Raw genomic sequence first — 26,457 nt, forward strand, 5'->3', positions numbered from 1 at the left:
GGCAGCTCGCGGTCCGACTGCACGACCTAGCTACACAAAACCGATCCGTGTTTCTCACAACGCCTCCCCCACCTCCTTCTTGCTTTGCGGGGGACTTGGCTCGGGCGCCTCTGGGAGCGCGGCGGCGGCAGCGCTGCCGCCCGGCCATGTGCGCGGCGCGGCGCTGCGGGGCGGGGCGGGCGCAGCCGCGCTGCGGGCGGGGGCGGTGCCCGGTGCCCGCGGAGCCGCCCCCGCCGCGGCCCGCCCCGCCCCAGCCGCAGCTCGGCGCGGCGCGGCGCGGCATGGCGGGGCTGCGCTTCCCGCAGCACGGCGGCTACTGCCGCGCGGCCGCGGCCATGAACCTCCTGCTCGGCGTCTTCCACGTCCTCCTGCCCTGCTTTCGGCCCGGGGAGGCGCAGGGACAAGGTAAGAGCACTGGCGGGGCAAAGCGGGGCGGGGATGCCGGCACTGCCCGCTCCGCGCTTGAGAGCGGAGCCGCCGCCCCCGTCGCCGTCCCTCGGGCGGCTGCCGCGGTGGCAGCCCGGGGACACAAAGGGAGCCGGGACGCGGCTCACCTCTCCCCCCGACTTCGGTTCCCTTCCTCCCGGCCCTGTGGTACCCGCCGGGCCACGCGTCTCTGCCGGCCCGCCCCGGCGCGGGGAGCCCCGGGCCGCCGCCTGCGGGCTCCGGCCGCCCGCCCCCTGCCCATCCGCTCTTTCTCTCTCTCTGCCCCCGCAGCCATCGAGCCCATCCCCGGCGTGGTGGAGCTGTGGCAAGCCGAGGAGGGGGAGCTCCTGCTGCCCGCCCAGGTGAGGGGGCGCGGGGGGTGGGGGCGGCGGAGGGGCCGGAGCCGTTGCGGGGCTGTGCGGGTGTGTTGGGGTCCGGGGGGCGGGCGCGGGGCCGGCGGGGCGGGGGCGGCCTCGCCCGCTGCTGTCACGGCGCAGCCCCAGCCCCGCGGCCCCCTCAGCCTGCGCAGCGGCGTGGTTGTTCGGCTTCATTTATTTTCTGTTTGGGGTTCCCCCCTATTTAATTATTTATTTATTTTAAACGAATGCATTTGTGGTCGGAAGGCACTAGACCTGCCTGTCGTGAATATGCATGTATTTATATCTCAGGCCTGCTCAGGTGGAGCCATTTCCCCCCCCCCCCTCAAATGACACATCATTTATGTGCCGTTCCTTTCATTCTAGCGCTTTTTTTTTTTTTTTTTTTTTTTTTTTTTTTTTTTTTTGTTCTGTTTAGCCGCTTTCGTTGGGCAGTAACAAGATGTGATAAATTCTGTGCTGGCGAGAGGAACCAATATGGTACAATGCCCGGCGGGGCTGGTGAGCGAGGAGGGGCGCTGGAAGCGGGGTCTGGAGTTTATGGCATTTGAGGCAGTCATTTAACTCGCACTGACGGACTCTGCCATATGTTGAGCTCGGCCTTCTAGACTTCCAGGCACCAGGCTCATAAACGGGAAGAAGCAGTCCTTAGGGACATCATCTTATATGAGGGGCAAAAGTGGGTAATTTATTTGTCTTAAGCCCATATATCATTCTCTGTTTAGTGCTCAGCCACTGACACCCATTAATGTAAGGAAAAATAGCAGAACTGCTGTTTCTTAGCTAGCTAACAATTGATGCTGCTTCCCAGGACCCAGCATTTTGTACTGTGGTGTTATGAAGTGTTATCTATTGTATGTCCAAATAATTTTATAAGATACATTTGTTGTGCTGTTGAGATTTTGCCTGTTGCAGATGTGGTAGCAGCTAAGGGGAGGTGTAGAGTCACTGTGCAGAGATGCTTGAGGAGCACAGCCTTTTGCATCTGTGTTTTTTACAGTGAGGATATTAAGATGCATTAGATGTAGAACTGTGTAATGTAGTCATTTATAGTTGCTTCTCATAGCGAAGCTGCAATTGAGTGATGATGACGTGATGTTTACTTCCTGAGGAGATTAGGTCCTCTTGGAAAACACTTTGTTCTTGAGCATCCTCATAAAAATATGCTTTAGCTTGGCTAAAGAAAAACCAGGCATAAATGACCCATGAATTTGGCATAGTTGAGCATATGGTCTTGCTCAGTTCTTGCAGCAATGAAGACAAAGCTGAGGCTGCTGTTCCTCCATCATTTCTGTAGAGGCTATGTTAGGTATGCAGGAAAGAAAGAAGTCTTCCGGCTTCAGTTGTGACAGAGTGAGAAGTAAATCACAATATGCTTGCTGATTTAGGAGGTTAAAAGTCAGGTAAGCTGGTCTCTGAGTACTAGTGGTGCATTGACTGGTTTGCACGGGTTTTCCCCTCTGAGCTTGAGGACTGCAGCAGCATATGATACATGACTGACTACTCAAGCTGAACAGAAAGAATGGGTTCCTCAAACAGGTTTTAAGACCAAAATTTGGTTACAGGCCTGACCCTGATGCTTGCTCTTTTGTTTCCATGTGAACTTGGGCTTTACCCAGCCCTTGTTGGGCTTTGGACCTGTGGCCACATTTGACATCACCTTTTCCATTTCTTGTGGTGAGGAGGAAAAGAGGTTCCCCTAAGTCCCTGTGGATGTGGTGAGGGACCCTTTCAGCACCTCTTTTATGGAGTGGTGGCACTGGTGTGCAGTGCCTGGTCATGGCTTTTCCCTGGATGCCCAAAGAGTCCAGGATTGCCCATCCAGCCATGATCCTCTAGTGTCTGTGAGGTCCTAAAGACATGTCAGCATCGTTGGTCTCCTGGGTGACTGCTGGAATGGTGAGGGGCATCAGTGGAGAAGCCAGCATCAGTTCCTGAGATCAGGAAAATCACTACATCTGTTAACATCTGACTGCCCTTTGTTAGAGAGATGCTTAAACTTGCAAGAGGTTTATCGCTTGTTGATCATGTTTCACTTAAAAAAAATGGTGTGACCTACTGCTGCTACAAGGAGGTTTTCCATGTTCTTTTTCTTGCAAGAATAGAATTTCTCGGTTAAGCCCTTGGTGAGGTTGTTTGCCCAGTGTTCATGTATCCCAGCAGTGGTGATGTGATGGTGAGGGTGTAATAACAGGAAGAACCTCCTGAGAGGTTAATAAATGTTGTTTGGTAGAGAATATCCAAGAGTTGCTTCATTCCCATGTTTGAAGATGGGTTTTTGAAGACTTTGGGAAGATGATTGTTCTGCCCCCTTCTTTTTGGAGGGAGTGTGGCACCAATGAGGATTTCACCTGCAGAAGTGAAAAATCCAGGGGAGGAGCTGTGCATATTCCTCTGCCAAAGCACCTCCCTCCAACTGCTCTCAGCAGGAAAATGGATTAGGTTGCCCTGTCTGCCAGCCCTTTAGCCTGTTTCTGGCGGTTTACCAATGCTGTCTGATGGATGTTTTTCTCTTTCTGTCATGGCTTTACACTATTATCTTATTTTCCATGCATCATCAACTGCCTGCCTGTGACAGAGCAGTTTTGAGCATTCCTTGCTGCCTGCAGAATTTGAGGATGAAAGTTGGGTGGATTGGTAACCCATTCAGCCATCCGGTTGCCTGCGCACGCTTTTGTTCCAGGAGCATGTAGCGAATAAAGACATCACGTTAAGGGGTGAGGGAGGGGAAACAAAGCGTTTTAATATTTGTAGTTGCTTTCTAGGCCTTTCACAGCATCGCTTTGTCTACGTGAACTGCATGAATTTGCATGCTGGAGCGCAGCCGCCCAGGGCCCCCGTGCCTCCACCCCACTTGGTTGTTCTACCTTCTGTTTCCTCTTGCTTCCCTTTCATTGTTTGTGCTTCTCGTGTGCCCCCTCCCAGCTTCCCTCTTATACATATTTGTGCTTTTCCTTTTTTCTCCTCCCCTAGTACTTGTGGGCTTTTGATTCCAGCTTCCTCTGAAGCCTGCAGAGCTGTTTTGGGATAGCTCACCTACTGCTCTTGCTCTGCAGCCGAGCCCGAAGGGTGCCCGGAGCGCTGCAGTTGGTGATGGTGTGCGTGGGCTCGTGTGCTGGGGCTGAGGGGGAGCTGGCTGTATCTAGCCTGCTTACTGTCTTCCACTGGTCTGCTGCTTCCTCCAGCATTTCAATGTTTCTTCCTGGATTCCCTTTTTAGCTCTGAGACCAGCTGGTTTTTCCCAGTCAGATGCGGTGGCTGTATTCCCTAGTGCCCATTTCTTCTTTCTGAAGGTGGTGCGAAGCGTGGGGTAACCACGGAGCACCCACTGGCCTTACTCTCCTCCTTGCTCTTAACCTCCCTTTTATAGCAGATGTCCCTGGGATGGGCAGCTGGATTTTTCTTTGAAAACCAGTGGGATTTTGACATGGAAAATCTTCAGTGTAAGAAACTTGATTAGAGCTTGTGGTTTTTATAGACCCCTTATAATTTTGTGGTTTTGCATGTTTGTTTGCAACTTGTTAATACATACTCAAGTAAAATGCTTGAGAGAAAAGCTCCTTTATGTGAGACTTGACACCCAAGCCATTCACCACTAAAGGCTGAAAAAGCTCCAGATATTTACAGCCAGGTTGTAGCACTTCAGTGCAAAACTGAAGGGCAGTTAGTTATGTTTAAAACATAAACATACAAGTGTAGGAAAGAAACACAAATGGCAATTGTTGTTCATAGCCTCCACCACTTAAAAGAGGTACCAGAGAGTCATAGTTGTGTGTTTCTGTCTGTCAGAAACCACGTAGGTGGTTACTGGGAGCATCTGAAGGCAGGGGCAGGCGGGTTGGGTACCTGCAGAGCACTTTCCCTTTGGCCCCTTCAGTTCGGTGGGAGAGAGTACCTTAAAATGACATAATGAAGGTTAAGTTGTAGTTCTTGTTATCACTAGTGAAAATGACAGTAAGTCCTCAAAGTCAGTGCGTACCAAACTTTATTTTGGTGTCAGTGCAGTGCTTGACTGATGTGATGGGTTTTCTGCAGTTCCTGTGTGTCACATGTAGGAGATGAGCGACATCTTTCCTTAGAGGAACACCTTGTGAATGTTTCAGTTTGGTTGCGTATTCTGAGGAGATTACAATAACTTCTTGTTTCACTTTAATGTGACATTGTTTCAGGTGCTTGAATTTTAGCAAAAGATAGAGCAGTGTTTACTGTATCATGGTAGTTATAGAGGCTGGAAAACAGAGCTGCTGCCTGAGTTTTCATTAAAAGGCTCTGCTCAGGTCTGAAAGATGTTTTTTTTTTTTCTTTTCCCAAGTAGTAGGAGTTTGTCTTCAGTGCAGTTCAGGGCCTAATAAGGTTAATTGTTCTACTGGTTTTGAAAGCTGATGAAGACCTTGATCTTACATATATTCATCAGCGATACGCAGCACTGCAGTGTGTCATTAACGAGCCCATCGGCTGTGCACAAATTAGATGTACAGAGTCACCTACTTCAAAGCAGGGTTTGTCTGAAGACACACAATTTGTGTGAAAGTCTGAGACAGGCTTGGAGTGGGAATTGTGTTCCTCTTTGGGCTTTTAAAAGGCTTCTCCAGACTCCCAAATGAGCTTCTGGATGGTGCTGATAGGACTTGGGGCTGGATGGCCATGCAGATTATGCAGTAGCTGTCAGCTCAGGCTCTTGAGACTTGTGTGACACAAGAGGGGCGCTTCCAGGGGCTTTCCAACACAAGATAAGCACCTGCCCCATATTCAGGATACTGTTAGGAGGAAGGGAATTTTTTTTTTCTCATAGGTAGACTGTTGGGAACTGCATTTTAACTTGCCTTCCTTCCCCCATTCCCCCTGTAGTCCCACAGTTTGAGAATACTGGTTTTTTTCCTTTTTTTTTTTTTTTTTTTTTTTTTAAAATAAATCCTCAGTATAAGCCTTCATGCACATGTAGCCTGGATCACATAGAGGAGTGAAGACAGGAGAAAGCTGGACATAGAGGTCTGTGTGTGGTCAGAGTTGAAGGTGATTTTTAATTTTTTTTCCTTGCACAGTTGAGATGTGCTATGGCTGCACTGTAGACTGGGAAGTTTACTTCATTGTTGCTTGGTGAAAAGTGAAGAGGAGAAATGGTGAGGTGGCTAGTGTTAAGGGTGAGCACAGTGGAATGACACAGACCCAGGTTTCTGATGCCTGGCGAATGCTAAGCCATTTAAAGGAGGAACTAAGCCATTTAAAATGAGGATAGCTTGCTATCTGGCTGTGGCAGAGGAGCTTTTTCTGGAGAAGGTGGATAAGGAGTCCTCTAGTTCTGCTTGGTATTGTACTGAGGTCCTAGAAATACAAAAGGAGCTTAGGGAAGCTGGAAAACGTGATGGGTTTGTATCATGCCATCTTGGTGAAGTCTAGCAGCCAGGCTTTGCAAGGTCTCTGGATGACATGGCTGGGTCTTCATGGGGGCCAGGTGCTGGGACCTCCAGGAAGATCTGAGCTGAAGAGCATTGTTGTGTCCTGCAGATCCTGGACAATTAGCATGGTGTCTTCAACCTCTGGGCAGGTGTACAGAAAGATTGTCAAGTCCTCAAATTAACTTGTACTTCCCTGTCAATCTTGTTCTAGATTTGGTTATGTTATAGTGGAGGCTGTGCTACTTCTCTCGTATGAGCTGCTTGTGACAAAAGATGGAAGTTCAGGAGTGTCTGGTAGCTTTTGGCAAGATCTGTATTCGTATTAGCCATAAGGTCATTATTTTAAACACAATAATTATCAGCAATAATGTTAGCATTCAGCATATTTGCTGCTATAGTGTGGTTGTTGTTTTTCCTCACTTCATGGAGCTCAGGTCTTCAGAAATCCTGCTGCCTGTCCCATTCAGTAGGCAGGTAGGACTAACTGATCTGCTTAAGCATCTGAAGCCTGTAGAAAGATGTTTTGTTTACAAGTGGTTTTTTTTTTCCAGTATGTAGTGAAAATAGGTAAAGTCAAAGCTGGTAGCTTGGGGCCTGTTCTGTGATGTGCTTACGTGGGAAACATGTAGGAGGGGTGGTGGAAAGTACAGCCTTTTAAAATTAAAAGATTTTTTTCCCCTTACCTTTTCATTGCTAAGGTCTCTAGTTCATGTTTTGTAGAACCATCACCTGCAGAAGCAGAAGCTGGGAAAACTCACCAGCTGTTCCTGGCAGGATGACTGTGACCTCCTCCTGAAAAATGTTAATTGCCCTAAAGTTGTCCCTGGTTTCATCAGCAGGGGTTGAGTGGCTGTAACATACTTCATTTTGAGTTGTACCTAAAGCTTTCCTGGAGATCTTGGCCAGTTCAGAGTAGCTACCTCCTTGTTTTAAATGGATTTCCTTCAGGGAGCTCATTGAACCAACACTTGAGTTCATTTCTGTAGACAGCTCATAAGTGGTTTGTGGTGAACTGCAAGCTGACACAATTCAGCTGCATGTCTTGAAAATTGTCTGAGTGCAGCAACTGAGCTAAGATGATGTGTTCAGAGCTTCTGCTCTCTCTGCTTTCTGTACATGCTGCTAATCAGTGATAAGATCTGGGTTTGGGACATCACTGTGCCAGTTGGAATGTGGTACTTTGCCTTTGCTTTTGGCAATGACAGGTGATCTGCATTTCAAAGCATTCTGCATCCTATTACTCCAGGTATTGGCTATTGAAATTTACTGATGGGGCAGAAAATTTGAAAGTAGAGAAAATAGTCTTTCTGTAGTTTCAGGGCAATCGTTGGCTTTAGATTGGAATTCTGTGTTTGAGAGGATTTTGTACAGATGCACTTGCATAAATGAAAAATGAGTCTGTTCAGTCAGCATTTGGGAAGAAGCAGCAGAGTAGCCAGGTTAAGTGACCATTTATCTTTTGCAAGATGAACTGAAACCTCAGATGGGATGTCCATCAACCACCTTACCTGACTCGCAAAGGAGTTATAGGAATTTTAGGTTTCTGAATTTGTTTTGCTAACAAGTCACATGAAAATCCATCTGTGATGGAGTTAAAGTGTTACATATATCCAGTGTAGCATGTTGCAGTTCTGAGATTCTTACACAGTATTTTCTCTGTTTGTCAGGCTGATTCGGAGGAGGATGTGGAAGAGCATCCACAAGAGCAAAGGTAAGCTAAACTCAAATGGAAGCAAGAGGGTTGAAGTTCATTTTGGTTTTTGCTTTAGGAAATACCAAAGTGTAATTAGGCAGGCTACTAAAATATTACTTTTTTCTTCTGCATGTTAAATAGTTTTTTATTACTTGTGGCTTACAATTTTCTCAACTTATTGTTAATATTGATTTATTAGCAAAACCAAAAAACCATATGCTCAGTGTATGCAAGTACAAAATACCTTCTTGCATCTCTTTCTCCTAATCCTGTCTCTAAGATGAATTTACTTCTCATTGCTTTCACACAAAAAATTAAATGTTTATTAATTGTTTTGTTGTATATTTTGCAATTAATTTTTTAAGGCGAGGGACAGTTGTCCATTGCAACATTTGTAAATATAAGTAGTCTTGGAGTGTTAATTTGCACCAAGGCAAGGAAAGAGGTGAGGGAGATTTAAAGCCAAAGGTTTATTAATGTGTTGCTATGGAACAATAAATATTCTACCCTTATGTCTTGAAATCAGATAAATCATGAAGCTCTTCAAAACTGTAGCCACAACTCTGCAGTTTCTGTTAATATCAGGCCTTCTATTTTGAAGAGTTGGGTAAATAGCATCAATAGCATCACAGATTATTTTTTAAATGCGTATTTTGTTTCCTCCAAGCATCCAGGTTAAAATGCTTGGACATCTACCAGTGAAACACTTCCTTCCTTTGGTATGTGTTAATGTGGTTACAGTTTTCAGTGCCATGCCAGCCAGAAAGATCACAAGACTTAAAAATAAGCTTGTGGAACAGCACTGTTTTCTGATGGCACAGTCTTTGCCCTTAGCTTAGTTCTGAGAGCAAACAGATCTGATAACACGCAAGCCTTGGGAGCTGGCAGAAGGAGTAAGCCTAGGGAGTGGGAACAGGATGGTTATGATGGGTCTGTTCTGCACTTCTTCACAAGGCTTTTTCCCTTGCTGCCTCATTGGGATCCTTCTCATCTGAGCCCAGCATCACATTAAGGCTCCTGTGCCTCATCTCCGTGGGAATTACAAAGATGGTTTGGAAACAGGATGTGAGAATTACTGTGGCTGCTGACAGCTGTTGCTGATTACTTGTGCTTGCCTAAGTGCCCCAATTCCTACCTGCAGAGGGGATTTTTTTTTCTGCCTCCTCTTGGGAAAAGAAGGGTAAACTATTGAAAGCTGCATTTCCCTGCACAAATACAGAAGTTTCTGATTTTTTCATCTGGGAGCTATTATGTTCTGGATGCAGAATCTTTACTGTGTAACTTTATTACCTGCATGCTTTCTTTATTGAGAGGTAGTCAGAAGGCAGCAGTCTCTAGTGCTGTGTTTAAGATTGTTTCTGATTGTTTCCTTAGTAGTCAGAGAGATGTAATTTAGGTGGAAAAAAATTCTCTACTTGCCTATTTTTCTCTGAAGGTGGATGGGGTAATTGGCTACTATGGCAATAATAAAAATATTATTGAAAATAATTAGTTCTTGAGACTTGGAGAGGAAAAAGTGATTTAACTGGAGGTTTTTGTAGGTCATTCAGGTGCTTAAAATTTTTTCTAATAATTATTCATTTTCAAAAATTAGCTTGTTTTTGGGAGTAAAGTTTGTAGAGGTTCATTTGCATGGTGGAAACATCCTTCTATTGTCATACCAAAATGCTTCAGGAAACCTGCCTGAACAGATCCTGGCTTATGTGCATCTTCTAAACTACTTTGGTTTGCTGCTGTATGTAAACACATACATAGACCTGTGTGTGCTCTACATACTGAAGGAATGTTGTGTAGTGTAGACTTCATGAAGAAGAGCCATCAAAGGTACATTGGAAAGATTAGAATTTCTTAGTTTATTTCCGGATTAATTTTCATTCCTGTAGCTTACATTGCTATATGGTGAAATCATGGGGATTTCCTTTTCCTGTAGCAGCAAAACCTGAAGCTTGCAGCATCTTTATCTCACTGTCTGACTGCATGCCCTGGGGAAATCAGCTGAAGCTACTGTAATTTGATGTGAAGCCCCAAGAAGCAAAGCACCTTAATGTAGGGGATAAGCAGAAGTTCAAGGAGATAGAGAAATCAGAAATTTCCCCAGAGATGAGGGAAGTATAGGGAGTTCATCATCTTGGGGCATGAAAGAGAAAGTCTCTTTCCAAAACATTGTTTTATTCAGTTTTTAATTCTAGGTTAGTGGGTTCCCTGGGAGCTTGCTAACCTACTTTGAAAAAAACCAAACACAACAAAAGCAGTAAAGTATTAACAGTCTTTTAACGGACTTCCTGTGCGTGTGCATCATAACATCTTCCTTTTGGGGTGGTCTTGGTTTGCTGCTCTTGTGGCAAGTGCACAAGGGAGATGGATGCGGTCTTACAGTTTCTGCCTTAGGTTTAACTTTAACAAATAGAGAAATTTGCATGGAGGTAAAAGACATTGTCAAAACAGTAATTTTTGTGAAGAGCTATTTCAGAGGTGAATGAGAAATGGTTGGTTAGGTCCATAGGTTTGCAGCTGCCCTGAGTGACGAGAAGATCATTATCAACTCCTTAATTTTCACCCTACTGATTCCTGCTATTCTGATTGCTTGGATGCTTCTACAGGTTGTTTCATGCTGTTTTGTGTCTCTCTGGATCAGATTCTGAAATAAGAAATGCAGCACAGTAGACACTTGAGTACTGCTTCAGGCCACAGACTTTAACCAAATTAAAGTCGTGTATTTGTAGTAGCCTATTAAAAAGCTTCGAGTTTCCTTAAAAACCTTTTGCTACATTTGAAAGTCAGGAGTAAAAAGATGCCTTTCATAACAGTCAATGACAGGTGTTGAGAAGAAAAGGTTTTGTTGTTGTGTTTGCAGGTTAGTTTTTTTGTTTTGGGTTTTTTTTGTACTCCTGCCTCTTCATCCTAGTGATTTTGGTTGCCACAACTGGAAGTTACAAATTTTGAAGGCTTAGGTTCTTGCTAATGCAGCATAATGAGTCAGGACCCAAGGGAATGGCCTGAAGTTGTGATGGGAGGTTTAGGTTGGATATTAGAAAAAAGGTTTTTCAGTTTTTCTTGTTGGCCACCAGAACAGGCTTCCCAGGGAAGTGCTCAGAGCTCGAAGCCTGACAAAGTTCAAGAAGTGTTTGGACAGTGCGCTCAGGCACCTGGTGTGACTCTTGGGGATGGTTCTGTGCAGGGCCAGGAGTTGGGCTTGGTGATTCTTGTGGGTCCCTTCCATCTCAGGATATTCTGAGGTTCTGTGAAATACAGAAGTCTGGCACAAATAAAGAGACAGTACTGTCAGATGATATGCACAAATGATGCTATCAAAATTTTTATCTTTCTACTTCAAGGAAGTAGACTTAGACTACAAAAAAAAAAAAAAAAAGTAATTTAATGTGTATGACATTATTAGTACCTGGGTTTTGAGGACTTCTGGAGAAAGGTCTTTGAGGATGCAGTTTTGCAGCTGGCACATTAAGGAACATTTGTACCTGAATAAACTGCTGTACTCAAGTGAAGTATACATTCTTAATAGGTGATGCACAGTGATTGTCTATGAGAAGGGAAATCCATAAAATACTAGAAGTATGGAATGAAAATAGCCAGGAAGAGGACATTTCCCAGCCTTTTCCTATGGCAGGACATACTTTGCTTAGAGTTGATGGGTATCAACTGCTAGGAAAATTCCAAGTGTGATGCATTTGGCTCAGTCAGGCATTTCTGTTGAACCTTTGCCTTTGATCTCTGGAGAGCATTTGACCCTGTGGGCTGGAGCTGCTTGGGCCAGGAGATGGTATCGGCTCCCAATGGGCTCCTGCTAGGGCGTCAGTGCAGCCTGGGAGTGACAGCTGATGCCCAGCACTTTGACCTCTCCTGATTGCTTGGTGGAATTACTCCTAATCCCGTTGTTTTTGCTGTGCCTGTGAAATAGTGCTCCAGATGTGGAGGAGAAATTGAAGGTAGAGGTAGCAAGGGAGCAGCTTAGTAGCTGCCTGAGAGAGAGCAAAGCAGTCGAGGTGCACAGACTGCAGAATTGCTAGGGGGTTTAGGGAATACTGTAGAGATGGAGTTACAAGGTTTGCTTCAGGAAGAATCTGGGGTGGCGGCGGGAGAACGAGCCTCCTGCGCATTGCGAGGCTGTACATTGCAATTCCTCCCTGGCCACAGCTTCGTCTCCAGTCAAGAGGCACAAATGAGCTCTGGCGCTGTGGATGGAGTATTAAGACACTTCAGAGGTGACTCATCCTTCCAAAAAGCCTGTGGTCTTAGTGCCATAATTTTTGACAGTCCCAATTAGAAAGCAGTGGCATGGGACTAGTGGTATGCCTGTGTACCAGATAACTAGCTTGGGTGGTGGCTAAGGCAGGAAAAAAAAAAAAGATTGAAAAAATAGGTTAGGATCAACCAGATTTTCTTTTTCCTTCTGCATTTTTTACTGAAATGAATAAAAATTGATTTTGTGGCAGCAGAAATGTCTGAATATTAAAAAGCCAAGGTTTATGTCGTATCTTTTATTAAAATCAAAATCAAAGAGAGTATGCATTAAGAAAGTGTTTCAAAATAAAAAGTTGAAAAGTAGTTCTGAGAGTGTCAGTGGGGGAGTGAGTGAGTGAGTGGTTCTGAGTGTCAGCTTAAGCTGTCTGAAAGGAACCATCTTAATATTTTCAACCTAAGCTTATGTGGAGTACCACTTATCATTTAGATTGTCATTAAACTTACCCCAAAAGTAAATCTAACTACATGAAGACTTTTCTTAGAATATGTGCTTGGTTTTAACTTGTAATAGTTTTTTATATATATATATATATATATATATATATATATATATATATATGTGTGTGTGTGTGTGTATAAAATAAGCTGTTTTATAGATATAATATATTATATATATTATATAATAATATAATATATATAATACATATGTTATAGATACATTATATATATATAAAATGATAATAATAAGCTGCTTTTATTAAGATTTTAGTGGTTTTTTAAATTTTTGTTTTGCAAAACAAACCAAAATCCGTGTGTGTGTATTAAAAAAGAAAATAAAAAACTGAGTTTCTTGAGAAAAAAGGTTTTTAGTTCCATTACTGTACTTGCATAAGGTAGCAATTTCTGCAGTATACACAGAATGTATGTTATCGGTGGTTAGCACTAAAACCTTCTTCAATATTGGCTAACTTCTGTTTTTAATTGATAATAATGGCTGTTGTGCCCCACTCCCACTTTGTCTAGATCATCAAGGGACTACTAATTTTAAGTTTTACTGGATACGTAAAGAAATGAAATTTACTTTATCTAATCCTTAGAAGTAAGGGAGGAGAATTGAGATGGGCACACCCACCTATAACGCTTGGGTGAAAATCCCTAAGGAAGCACCTGTAGGGAACACAGGATGTTGTGAAACTGGACTAAAAGCAGCTTACTGAAAAGAATTGCAAGAGGTCAATGAAACTGGGGGTTCTCTTGCAGATGAAGAAACAGATAGTTCCTTCCAAAATAATCAGTGTTACTCTTTGTCTCCTTCCTTATGCCTCTGCCAGGCACAGCTAGGGTGGCAGGCTGAACTCCTGCTCCTTTAATTGTTTATCTCTGTTTTATGTGGCAGTTGATTCACTGATGAACTTTGCCTTGCTGAACTTTGTATTAGATGCTGTTAGGAACAGCTCTTCCCCTGTGTGCATTGCTTCTTCCAAAATACTGGTCCTTTTACAAAATTATGTTGCTTGCCTGATGGTACAGGGGGTAAAAAATGTGTTTTGTTTTTTTTTCCCTGGGACATTGCATGGCAGTGCTGTGTGCTAACAAATGTTTCAGCTACTGTTTGTTTCTTTATTTCTAAATTGTTTTCAGACATTTCATAAACAAGCTGAGTTGCCCAGGTCAGCTGTACAGTGTTTCATACCAAACTGAGGAGGTGACCCTGTAGCTTTCTGTGATCATGAGATAATGGCAAATGACAGCCTTGCACTTGTTTGCAAAGGCATGTCAAACTTCTGTCCTCAGTAGGTCCTACTTGACCTTGATGGAAACACTTCAAAGGTGATGTGTGGCCATATTTAATTAGTCTTAGACTTGCTGTTTCAGTCCCCCTCATCATCAAAATCTTGTCAGTTTGCTTTGAACAAACTCTGCTGGAATGTGTTTATTTCTCTCACTTTAATGTACTCTCTTGGGCTGGAGGATGTTCATGGCTGGACCAGAGACTCTTTGATCGGTGTCAGCTTGTATGCCCCCTGAAATGGACTTTCTCATCTGTGGGTGACAACTTGGCTTTGAGAAATGAAGGCAGTCTTGGTATGATAGCTGCCAATTGGCACTTCTGCGTTTGTATGGCTCATGGTGCCTTGAAAAGCCACCCAGGCTTCTACGGAAACACCAGTTTCTATACTGGTAAAAATAGCAGGCTGGGGCTGTGAGGTCATTGTTTGCACAGGGATTAGTGTGTATGGAGAAATTGTGTTTGTGGATATGTGCTACTGGAGGAAACTTTCTCACGTGTAATGATCTGTTTTAAAAGGACAAATAAACTATGCTTTACATTTTGGTGCCCTATATAGTTATTTCTTTGTCATCCTCTGTCAATAATGTCTTCACTTTCTGTTCTCTGTATCTTCTGCAGATCTCTTGCGTCCTGTCTTATGCTGTCTTATTTTTTTTTAACTTCTCTCTCGGCCATGCCTGAGATGGTTGTAGTTTCTGTACTGCCAGAGGAAGAGGATGTCTTGCACTCTGTGACCCGGTGCTCTCCCCTGCCTTGTGCAGCCCTACAAGTTCTCTGGGTTTGAAGAACTTGTTTTATTGCCAGGTTAACATTTCTTGTGGTCATTCTCTGGTTGGTTTCCCTGTTGCTCTCTGGCAGCATCAGCTGAAAATGTGCACGGAAGTTCCCCCTCAGTGTCTACAGCCTGTTGTGTGGGACAGGTGCCCTGTGTCACCTGCAGGATGTCATCTCTATTCTGCTTGTCTCACATTGCTCCCAGGGAGCCCCTCCTGTACTGGTGTGGCACTGGTCCAGACCTTGTGGCATCTTTTTGCTCTTTCCTCAGTCCTTCAGACCTGCCTCTTCCTGTCCCTGCCTTTTGGCCAGACTGGGAGCGGGTGGTTGTGTGGTGGTGCCTGTGCCAGTGCTGACCCTGCTCCCTTACCTGCAGTGCAGGAGGGAGCTGGGGAGGAGCCCAGCCAGATGTACTCTTCTGCTCACTGCTGGTGAGATAGATGAGCAGGCCAGTCCTCAAAGTGTGGGGCTGAGACAGACAGCCTCTTGTGTTTTAGGAGTAACGCCTTTGAGTCAGTGGCTGTGTGGTAGGAGTGGGGTAAAGCACTTGCACTGGGAGGATGGATAGCCTGAGGGACAGCTCCTGGGTTTTGGGTGGATGGTGTGGAGAATCACACAGTGGCAGCATTGTGTGAACAGTTGCTAGCTGGTGCACACACGTGTACTTCATTTGTTGTGTATGGTTTTTTGGTTGGGTTTTTTTTTTTTTTTTTTTTGGCACTTGGTAAGCTCCCCATAGCCTGTGCTTTGGGACAGAGCCCACCCAGAATGCATGCCCTTTAGAGTTAGGACAAGCCTGGTCTGAGCAGGTGGGACAAGGGCATATGGTGTCTTATTTCCCATTGTGTTTGGTTCAGTGCTTGCTGGAGAGCTGTGGGAGAGCAGAGACAGATCTCGTGGCACAGCCTGTTGGTGCAGTCATTCAGCAAACACATGGGAAAGGTGAGCTTTTAATGCCAGGCCAGTTGCATGCTGCGAGGGCTCTGCAAGTCTGCTTGGGAACATGGCATTTTTCTTGTTAAACTTAACCTACCTTGTTTTGGAAAAGGAGATGTTGGGACACATTTTGTGTGTTTAGAGAAGAGGGAAAGAAAAGCAAAAGTAAACAGCTGCTATGGCGTGTTTGTTCATGTTCGTTTGTAAACTTTGTGTCCTGTAACCTGTACTTGCTGCTTCTGTAATGTAAGTAGTTCAGAATAGGAACTTTCTTCTTATGCTTCTACTTTTACATTTTAATACACTGGTAATGGATTTCAGATGTCTGTTAATCTCAGGCTAATCCTTCTGATTTGTGGGCAGTGGGCCACAAAGGATTTAGCTTTTGGTCTGTGTGTTTATTATTAATAAATTATTTTCACCTCCATAATAGCTGTTTCTTAGTTGCCTATAAGAGGACTTAATTTGCAGTAATTTTACCATTTTGCAGTTGAACAATAGACAGCTGAAATTTTAGACCAGTGTCAGCAGTCTGAAAATTGACACAATGTAAGAATTTAGCTTCACTGTTTTCTACTCTTGCATTTTGGCAAATTGTGACAAAATAGAAGAAAACCTAAACAACAATTTCTCATTTGTAGGAATTTGTGTGCAGTCTGCTTCTGAATGACCAACCCCAGTACTCTCGTTTGATTATTATAAGCAGAGCATGAAGGATCCTGAAATCTATCTAATGTGGTGTAATAAAGAGCTATAGGCACACCTGTTACCTGGCTCTCATCTTTGTACATACTCAAAGGTGACACAAACCTAGCTTTTAATGACTCACGTATTTTTATTTGACAAGGAAAGGTCCTCTAGGAAAGCTGTGCTCATGCCCTGGCAGTGGCTCTGACTGCGTGACTTGTGGGCAAGTAGGTGAAGGAGCCTTTTCAGTAGTTCAGGTGTTTGCCACAGTATAGTGATAGTTAGTTATAAATAGTTATAAGTTCAAACCCTACGTTGTCTTAGACATCATTCTTTATCCACTTTCTCCAGTATGTGCTTTGGGTAGAGACTTTTTCTTTTTGGTGGTTATTGCAAAATGACCAACTCCCTTCTTCATCAGGACAGAAAAGCCCTGTCCACTTCAGGGAGGGGAACAGTATATATCAAATATTATACTTGCATGTGACGATGGTGTGTATTAACTCTTTTGCAGAGTTCTGAGTACTCACTGCAAATATTTGCTTTGTATTTGTAGAAGAGTTTTCTTTCATCAAATAAGCTAGTCACCTGGGAGAAACATGTGATCATTATGAATAATTTAGGTGTCTGTTTGTTGTCTCAGGGGTCCACCATTCTGTTATGTCCAACTGAAATAAGGAGGATAGAGGGCAAAGCTACTGGTGTTAATTGTCACCTTATTTTCTTCTCCACCTCCTGACCCCAAAGTGGTGTACAAATAAAGCTGGGGGGGGGGTTGTCTGTTGTCCTGTAACTTTTAGAAATAACAATGGAAATATAATTAGACAAGGATAACTCAGGATATTTTGTGTGTGTGTACAAAACAGACCTTACTTTCTGTAGAACAGTTTGCCTTTATATAAACACGGGAATTTCTCACACACAGAAGCAGCATTTTTTGCTTAGAATTATGAGGAAAGGAAGAAGGAAAAATAATTTCTTAGAGGAAGGTGAGAAGTAGGCCTCTGTTCTTATTTTTACTGAAGTTCTCATCTTCTATGTCTGCTTCAAGATACTGTTGCAGAGCTCTAGCTAGTTGTTTCCCATCTGACCCACCTGCATACCAGAGCTCAGCAGATGGCAGAATCAAGAAATTTGAAGTGCAAAATAATGCTTTTAGTTACTCCTGATAAAAACCAACTTCAGCTTTAAAACTTTGTGAAGACACATGAAGAAGCTGTAAAGACTTGGAAATAATAATAAGAAAGATGGTGTATCCTGTTCAGTGCTGTCAAAAGTACGGGCTGTGTTGACTCTGGTTCCTGGTTTTGTTGTTTTGGAGTTGGATTTTATAAGAAAGAAATGTTCTGTTTAAAATGTTTGTTTGTAACAGCATGTTCTGTGAGGAAATATGAGAAATGCAGAAAACAACTCAATATTTATTAAGCCTAAAACTGGTTTTTTGGCCAGTGTGGTGTAACATAGTTGCACTTGCATTATGAAAGATCTTGCTTTCTTTGCAGTATTAAGATTTGAATCTGGTCTGGCTTTGGAGACACTTGCACATCAATAACATGATAATTTGACACACATGAAATTGCTTGGGAAGACTGTCAGAAGCCTGAGTTTTAAAAATATGTGTGTGTATGAAAAAACAGTGACCTTGAGCCCAAATGGTTCTGGCATAGATTTTTGCTAATTCTTTTGCATGTATAAATCATTATATATTGCTTTTGAGTTTTTAAAATGGCTATTAATTATTTTAATATTTTTCTCTGGATCCTGTTTATTTTCTTTGAGACAATGAAGCATAATTGTGTTGCATATGCACCTCTCAAAACAAAAAGTTAACTTGGAATGAAATAGGGAGTCTCAGCTTTACAAAGTAGACAGAGATAAATGATGACTATCTGCCTTGTTGGTAGCACATTTACATTTATCTCATGAGGACAATTTCCCAGCTTTTTAAAATCATGATATCAGCTGATATCTGATCTAGTAGAAAGTTAATAATCTCTCTTTTTTTACTGTTCTTTGTGGTACTCTGAGACCCCTGAATTCTGCCATCTTCCTACCGTTTCCCCTCCTGAATTAAAGGAGGGCTTGATTGGAAAGCTTTTGCGAGTCCCAGGAGAGGATCCAAAAGGGAATTGTTATAGAGACTCAGATTTGTAGGAGTTCTAGGGACTGGCTTTGAGAGTCCCACTTCTTTCAGAGCTGACAGTGGCTGTCAAGCAGTGAATCCAAACATTAATACTTAACACCTTTTAAAGTTTGTTGGTGCACTGAGGTCTGACCTTTCTTGTGAAGCTGCTTCAATTATTTATGTGATTTCTGGTTATTATCAAAAGCAAATTAAAAAGAAAAGATTGTCTGGTATCCTGCTTCCTGCTGGTATTCTTTTTGTGGTGAGTGTTTCCAAAGAGTTCCTCTGTGGGCAGCATGTGGGGTTGGTGACATGAGGCAGCTCTTTGCAGTCCTTCAGCTGCAGGTATTTGTTTCTTATCAGTGAGGACAGGAACAGGTTCAGCAGCTATGCATGAGACAAAATTTGGTTCATACATGTGTGTGCACTTTAATGCCATCTCCTGGCATTTGTTGGAGCAATGTGTTGTGCTGCCAGTTGGGAATTCACTTGGAACAAAGTGGGACTTTGGAGACTTGTTTGACTCTGAGCCAGCAGTCTCAGTATGATGTGTTTAGCACTGGAGAGAGAAAAAACAGATGCATACTTGTTTTTTTATTATTTGTGAGGAGGATTCTTTGAATGGCTTCCAAGGTCTTGAGGTTCCTGCATGTTGTGCAGCCTTTTAACTCCATGGCTGTAGCGCGCTTGGCCGAGAGGTGCAGTTTACACAAGCAATTGAAATCGCACGTGCACCGGATTTTTTAGGCTCTCGGACTTCCTCGTGGCTTGTGTCAGCATGCCAAAGTGCACCGTGTTCTCAAGGCCTTTCTGGGAGGGAATATGTGGAAGCTGTCAATTACTCCTCTGTTCCAGGCCGACGGCTTCATAAACAGGTGTGGTCTGTGGGGACATTTCCCTTGTTTAAAACCCATCATTTTCACTTACACTTCAGTGTTAGCTGTTGTCATTGCACAACACAGCTGAATCCTGAGGGAGTTGAATGATAAAAAGCTAAACTAGTTGAATTCTACTGAATTATCTGATAATACAGTTGATAAATTTTCTTGGAAGATAAATCACAGTGATTCATTAATAAAGCAGTGGGTTGTGTTTGGTAGAAAATAAAAACTGTAATTTTAGAGTTTTAAAGTAATTACTTGAGTACTGTTTGAGGTATGAAGGTGTGCATTGCATGAAATATCACAGTTGTAGGTACTAGGTGTCATCCTGAAAGATTTGGCTGCCTTTGCAATAGTTAATAATGCAGAAATTATTGTGTGAAGTTGTTTGCTCTCTGCTTGAAGAGTAGGGACAATCTAACAAGGATTATTAAAAGGGTCCAGATTTGAAATATAAAAGGTTTTGTCTTTTTACCTTAGAACTCTATCGAAGTTATTGACATGTGACTGTCATCATGCACAGAGCTGGACACTCGAGGTTTTGGTGCAGTCTGGGCATCGATCACCAGGTCCTGGCTGAAGTAATGCCATAGCAGGTCAGCTCCTGCACCATGCAGTAGCCTCAAATGCTGAGCATTTTGGAGTAGTGATGTATCAAGTACATGTACAGTATCACTGTACATGAGTGCTGCCCAGTGCAATGGTTACACTGGTGTCCTGATATTAAATCTTGGGTGGAGGGGCAGTGGGGTTTTGCTGTGGGATGTGGCAGGAGCAGAGGGGTGGTTTTGTTTCCCCTCATTAAGTTCCTACTGTCCTGCTAGGTGCCTGTCAGTGTTTGTCTTGCAGCAAACTACACTGTGAGGTTGCACTGAGTGCAGTTTGTTCCCCTTTTCATCCCCTCTGGCCTCATCAGTTTGTGTTCTTTGGGGGCAGAGGCTGGGGCTGCACCTTGGGTCCCACTGGACTTTCTGCTGCAGAAACAAAAGGCACTCTGCAACCACCACACCTTTCTCTGGGAGTGCTGCTTACAGATCATGTCTGATTTGGTGCACAGGGCTCTCCTCTTTGGACTGATGCCTCTTACCAAAGCTCTGAGCAGTGTGTTGGATAAGACAAAACTCATCTGAAACAGGATGCCACCATCCATGCATGGTTGCCTGGCTGTGGGGAGAGAGGCTGGGCAGCCAGCAAGTTGCACATGGCACTGGAAACTGCTTGGATGTGATGCTGAACGTGTCTGGGCTAGAATTTGGCATCAGGGGAAGGACGGGGTGTAATTGCCGGAAAGGCAAAGGCAGGGGCAAGGCAAAGCATGGTAACAAGTGAAAAAAAGCGAGAGATTGTGAACAGAACAAAGAAACGTAAAAAGCCGTGCCCTGATAAAAACACTAAGTGAACAAAGATACTGGTAAGTATATACTGGAACAAATGAGAGCTTGCTCATTTCAAGTGATTGGCAAAACTGATAAGGGACAGCAGCAGATTTCAATCTTAACAATGAAGGGCAAGATACACAATAACAAAAGGGAAGTGAAATGAGAGAAAGGAGGGAGTGAGTGATTCATAACTGCGTGCACCTGGGGTAGCCACCACCTCCGTTCACCTCAAATGATTTTAAGGGTCTCTGCAAAACAGAATTAAGTCTCTTGACTGTGGCTGGCAGACACTCACTTGGTGTCAGCTATTATGCAGTCAGTGAGTGGGGCCTCACTAGAGACATTGTAGGTCACCTCTCAGATTTTGCCTACATAAATTTAAATTGCATTGTCCTATCAATTGCAGTTGTGGGTTAGCATTTTAAAGTTAAGGTGTCTGTACGTCAATAAATGTACAACAGTAAAGACCTGAACACGGAGATGATAAATACACTAACCATGTATAAGAAAAAATTGTGTAATTGCTATTTTTTTTAAAAATGAAACTAGAAGAACAAGAAGCAACGTGCTACCCTCGGCAAGTGAGCAGTCCTGTAATATATTGTAGAGTAAGTTTTACGTTCCTTACTGTGTTATGGATTTAACATGCCTGCTCAGTTTTTGTGCCTGCCTCCTGGTGCTGTGGGCCGTGTACATCTCTGGTTTGTGTCTAAATCTTGATTCCTGGCAACTGAAGAAGGGTAGAGAGCTGAAGGGCCTGTACTTGACCGACTCCTTGACCCGTGCTTTACGTGCTTTGTTGCTATTAGCTGCCTTTCTTCAATAGCTATTGTCTGATTTCTGTCTTGGTGTGTTCTGTCTTTTATTCGAGGCCTTTGCTGCAAGCCTGCTGCCCGCAGCTCATGAGGTGCCTGCTGCCTGCTTAGGTATTTCTGTGGCCTGTCGCTGACCCAGTTTCTGCAGCGTTTAAACTGCCCTTTTCAAAAGGGGACATTTCTGGCCTTTGTGAGCATTCTCAGTGTTGCTGGGATAATGTGGCTGATCCCGCAGATGCGGGTAGTCGCTTTAAAACAAACACACACCCCTGCCCTGGTCCCCATGCTTTCAGTCTTGCTTGGATTTTTTTTTTCTCCTTGTAAATAAAAACAATTATTCATGCTTTCTGGTCATTGAAGCGATGGGCTGTGTTTTGTTGTTCCTCAAACAATCACTGAAACGTTTGCTGTGCAGGGAGGGTAGGGCAGTGCCCAGCCATACAAGAGTGTGCGCTTCCAGATTTTAAGATGAGAACCTTTGCCTTTATACCCAAGCTGAAGAAGCTTGTTTGGGACTTGGGAAGCTTGGGGTTGTCCCATGTCATCCGTGACTTTCCCATGCTGCCTGACTTGGAGGTTAAGTTGTCCTGGGTATACGCACTGGTTTGGGGACAATGACACTTGGTTTGAGCGCTCAGATCGTCTTTATTTTCCCTTTACCCACTGAAAGCTTGCAAGCTGTGGAAAGGTAAGATCAGGTGTTGAGAATGTAACTTTGTAGTAACTGCAAATCCACATTACCTACTGCTGGCCATGGTTTGGGGCAGCACTTAAGTTTCTTTATTTCCTCTGTGGTTTTGCCATATTTATGCCAAAAGCCACATCTTCCATTTTGACATGACTGAAGATCTCCCTTACAAAGCCATGTTGCTCCTTTTTTGGTGTAAATTATTGCCATGGAGTGACAGAAGAAGCCTCTTCAGAGGCCGGACACACTTTGCTGATCTTTGTCTTGCTCTTGTATGTCCATCCACGTATCCAGATAAGAAGGGGCAAAGTGCTGTCTGTGAGTCCTGCTCCTCAGTCCACCTCAGCTGCCCCTCTGCCCATGAGAAGCCCCTCTGGCTTCAATGGGACCTTTGTGTGGGTTCCCATGCGGGACCATGGCGTTAATCTGCTTATCTTGAAGAGCAAGAAGTGTTGAGAGATGTATGGCTAAGACCAGTTAAATACACCTTTGGGTTGCAGAGGGATTTTTATCATGTCTGGAGGAGTTTCTCCTCTCATGGGCAGCTTGAGAAGCCCCATGTTTCTTCTGCATGCAGAAGCAAAGTGCATCCTTTATTGCAGTGGAAGCAGATGTCTGGTTAGAGGCTTGTCAACAAACTAAAAATAGGTTTAGTGATGCTTTGCCTTTGGTTTCACAGGTGAACATTTCCAGTTGATGAACTCTGATTAGACTCCTAGCTTTGAGATAAAGGAGGAAATGCAAGAGTCTAGGGGAGGTAGAGTTTTAATATTGTACTTGATTGCAAGTACATTTTTTTAGCAGATATAAAATAATCAAAAGCTGACTTCCTGCTGGTTTTTTCTGCTAATTTTCCTCCTTTTCCTTTCCTCACAGCTATCCTGCCGAAGGAAGCAAATGTTAACTTGTAGACTTTAGGTGCCCCTTGCTGGAATTCAGAGCCATAACATACCTGAGGTTTCTTTGGTGGTAGACATTTTGTTACTAAACCTGTGAAGCAGGCTGTGTTTCATATGGTTCTGTGTTGTATAATAGCAGAATGCTGCAGCATTTTGTACATCAGAAGAAATTGGCTGAGAGCATGTGCATTGGCTTCAACAGATCCCAGATGTTTTGTAAGGACCCGGTGGTTTCTGCGATAAGTGTTTCAACTGCTAATCCTGGTAATGCCAATTTTTTTGTTGTTGTTTCTGCCAGTTCGAATTTTCTGGTATAAATTTTTTCATATCGGAGTGTTTCTTTTAACAATGTAATCTAGTGAACCATAAATACACAATAGTACTTAGGAGTAGGTCACAAACACACCGTGAGCATGCTTGTTTTTATTAATAGCACTAAGTCATGGAGCTGTCTTTCCATGTTGCACACCACAACCCAGAGTGACGAGTGACACAAGACAGGAGAGCTTAGCAAGCTGCACTTTTCAAACAGGGCAGCCTGGGAAATTTTGCAGGCTGTCTGCAGTGGTGTTCTGTCACCTTGGGGGTTTATTGGCTTTAGGTGAAAAAGTAGCAATGATCTGATGCTGTGGAGGATTCCCCTTTCTTTGTCTGACTGCAGGACAGGATGTAGTTTGAAGTATAACCAGAGTTCTGTATGGGAAGCTAGAAGAGAAAAGCTCTTTGTTTGAGAGTAGGTTTATATGACTGTGCTATTGAAGCATAGAGATGATGAAAATGCACAGTGCTGTCAGTTAATAAATGCCAGTGAACAATAAAAATAGTCTGCAATTTTTTTATTGCTATTTTCAAGAGGTTCTTCATAAGGTTCTGTATTTTGTGTCCTATCTAAAAAAAAAAATCCACACATCACATATGGCATAGATTCAATGAATTAGTGCCACAACAGAAAGCTTCATCAAAGGGTGCCAAAACATTCAGAGGGGCCTAAAGAGGATGTAACACATCCCGACTGGGAGGGGTGGAAACAAGATCAAGAGAGTGATGCTCCTGTGAGATAGTGGTGGTGGTGGTGGTTTGGGGTTGAAGCTACTTTTTCACTGTTGGTATTTGGCTAGTGACTTTAACTTTTCACCCTGAAGATTGGTAGTGGCCCCTGGGGTGTGGGGGAGCCGCTTAGTTTCCTTGCTGTGCATAGGATGTCTGTGTGACCACAGCTTCCCCGTGCTGCACCACACTTACAGTACCTCTAAGAAAAGTGTAGCCTTGCTTCTTCTCCATATATTTTTATTTGCATCATATTTTCACATTCATATAGTACAGCTTGTGAAAATGCTTTTCAATTACATGAGAAACTGTGTATTTTTTAGGAAACTTATGTAGTTTAAATTTGTGGTAACAAATTTGAAGCATTTGGAGATGCTTCAGAAAGTTTTGTATGAAGTTCCATCTGCCAGAGGAGATAATTAAGTTTTTAATAAATGTGGCAGTCAATAGTGGCAATAACTTCTGTCCTTATAAAACTGAAACATAGCCCAGAGAAAGCTGGTCTTGGTCTATTACTCAAGCAAGTGGTTTGGTAAAAGGATTTTGCAAGTGGTGCATGGTTTTAAGGTTTTGAGGGACTTCCCCAGCATGTTATCAGTTTGTAAAATAAATTACTGCCAATAGAGGGAAACTGTATATTGGAGTGTTTGCTTTTTTTGCATTTGTAGCATTTAAGGCTGCTTGTTAAAGTGCTGTGGAGATAACTTGTACAGTTTTCCATACTGAGCTCATTTTGGTTGTCCTTTTTCGTATGCTGGCTTAAACAAGGCATGGTGATGGTAAACAATGCTCCTGGGTAAATTACTATTCTTAAAGGCTGATGCTCAAAGATTATACTTTTTAAAAAAAAAATTGGGCTGAAATTCACAAAAGAGGAAAAAATGCAAAGTCCAGATGGATGTTTTCCACTATTGGGTATTTTTTTGTAGCTTTGAGACGTGATCTTAGTGACTTTTCTGTAACTTCTTTTCAGGGAAACTGGTATCAGGTGAACTGTCCAGATCAACGGGAATAAATTAAAAGCAGAAGTTACTACTTTTTAAAGTCCTAGGTCTGAGTTTTCTTGTATTTGCCTAGTTTCCTTTTTAGTTAGCATTCTTTTTTTCTTTTCCCGGGGAGGAGCGAGGCACGGGGAAGGATAGTGGGATTTTTGGCACTTAATGGGTTCAGTGTAAGGGTTTCCTATGGGCTGTTGAGATCCAGCAGGCAAACACATGCTGTCCTACAGGCCTTTCATTATAAAAAAGAAACTAAAAGGCTTGGATTAATGTAGAAACAGCAAAAGGCAGCTCTCATAGGAAGATTATCACTCTTAATTACTGTAGGAAGATTATCACTCTTAATTATTAAGCAGGTCATGCTTATCAGTGACCACAGAGCTCTTTCATGCATTTTGCTGAACTGCTGTAACTTAAAATGGTTTCTGTCAAGATAGAAATTTTTGGCTGTGCCTGATGTAGAAAAAGGAAATGGTTGGGTGCAGTGAAATTTGACAAGAATGTGACTTCCTATTGCTGTGAGCTTTGCAGCCCCACAGTGCTTCCTGTCAATGCGTCCTGCTTTTCTGGAGGCAGGAGCCAGATTCTCAGGGCTGGAGGAAAAGTAGTTTCCCTGGCATGTGGAAGTGAAACACTTGAAGGAGGAACGGTTGCTACTTACTTGACAGAAGCTGGCACTTTGCTCTTCAGCTTGGGGAGAATTTTTGAGTAAAACTGTGTGTGCTTGATGAAATGAATTTTTATTTTTACTGTTAAAAACGGAATTGCAGTTGGTGGGTTTAAAAAGGTGAGGTCTTGGTGAGGTCACTTGGATCTCTTCCTTCTTTACTGGTAATTGTTCTGTAGGCACACTGCAGGAAAAGCAAATACGTTCATTGTTACTTTTGTGGGAATTAATTTAGTTGAGGCAGGTGTGATAGAATTTGTTTCTTCTGAAATACCCGCCTCTTGTTTTCTTCAGTTTGTAGTTATGTTAATACAGGACTGTGCTTGAAAACTGCCCTTCCCACTAAAATTTTCTGCTGTCATTTTGCCATTGCAATGACAGAAATAAAGGCTTTGCTACCTAGTAAGTTAAAGTAATTGTGTTCTTCTTAGGTACAAAGGCAGGTGGCTTTGTGGCCTATCTCCTGACTTTTTAAAGGTTCTTTTATCCTGCCTCTTTCATGGGGCTGTGCTGTGAATTTTGACTGCTTTCAATAAAACGCTTTGAAAACTGTGGGTAGGGAACAGTAATTTAAATTTCATGGTATTTCAGCTCAAGGCTTACCTGAGTGCTTTGGTTTTAGCCAGAGAAGGCAGCATGGTAGAAGCCTTTTCTCTAGGTACTTCCCCATGCATCCT

General features: G+C 43.2%; 1 protein-coding gene across 4 annotated transcripts in view; it reads left to right on the forward strand.

The window, feature by feature from the left end:
• Positions 1–233: 233 nt before the first annotated feature.
• Positions 234–26,457, forward strand: part of TMEM131L (transmembrane 131 like) — a 79,551-nt gene continuing 53,327 nt past the window's right edge. For 3 of the 4 annotated variants that reach the window (XM_030239063.2, XM_030239062.2, XM_030239061.2), the window contains exons 1-3: positions 235–405; positions 718–788; positions 7,867–7,910. In XM_030239063.2, the coding sequence (XP_030094923.1) occupies positions 282–405; positions 718–788; positions 7,867–7,910 (239 nt within the window). In that variant the 5' untranslated portion in view covers positions 235–281. Of the gene's footprint in view, positions 406–717; positions 789–7,866; positions 7,911–26,457 lie in introns of all 4 variants that reach the window. The other variant, XM_030239064.2, reaches the window with a different exon arrangement.

This window comes from Serinus canaria, chromosome 4, assembly GCF_022539315.1.
Source record: "Serinus canaria isolate serCan28SL12 chromosome 4, serCan2020, whole genome shotgun sequence".
Lineage (NCBI taxonomy): Eukaryota > Metazoa > Chordata > Aves > Passeriformes > Fringillidae > Serinus > Serinus canaria.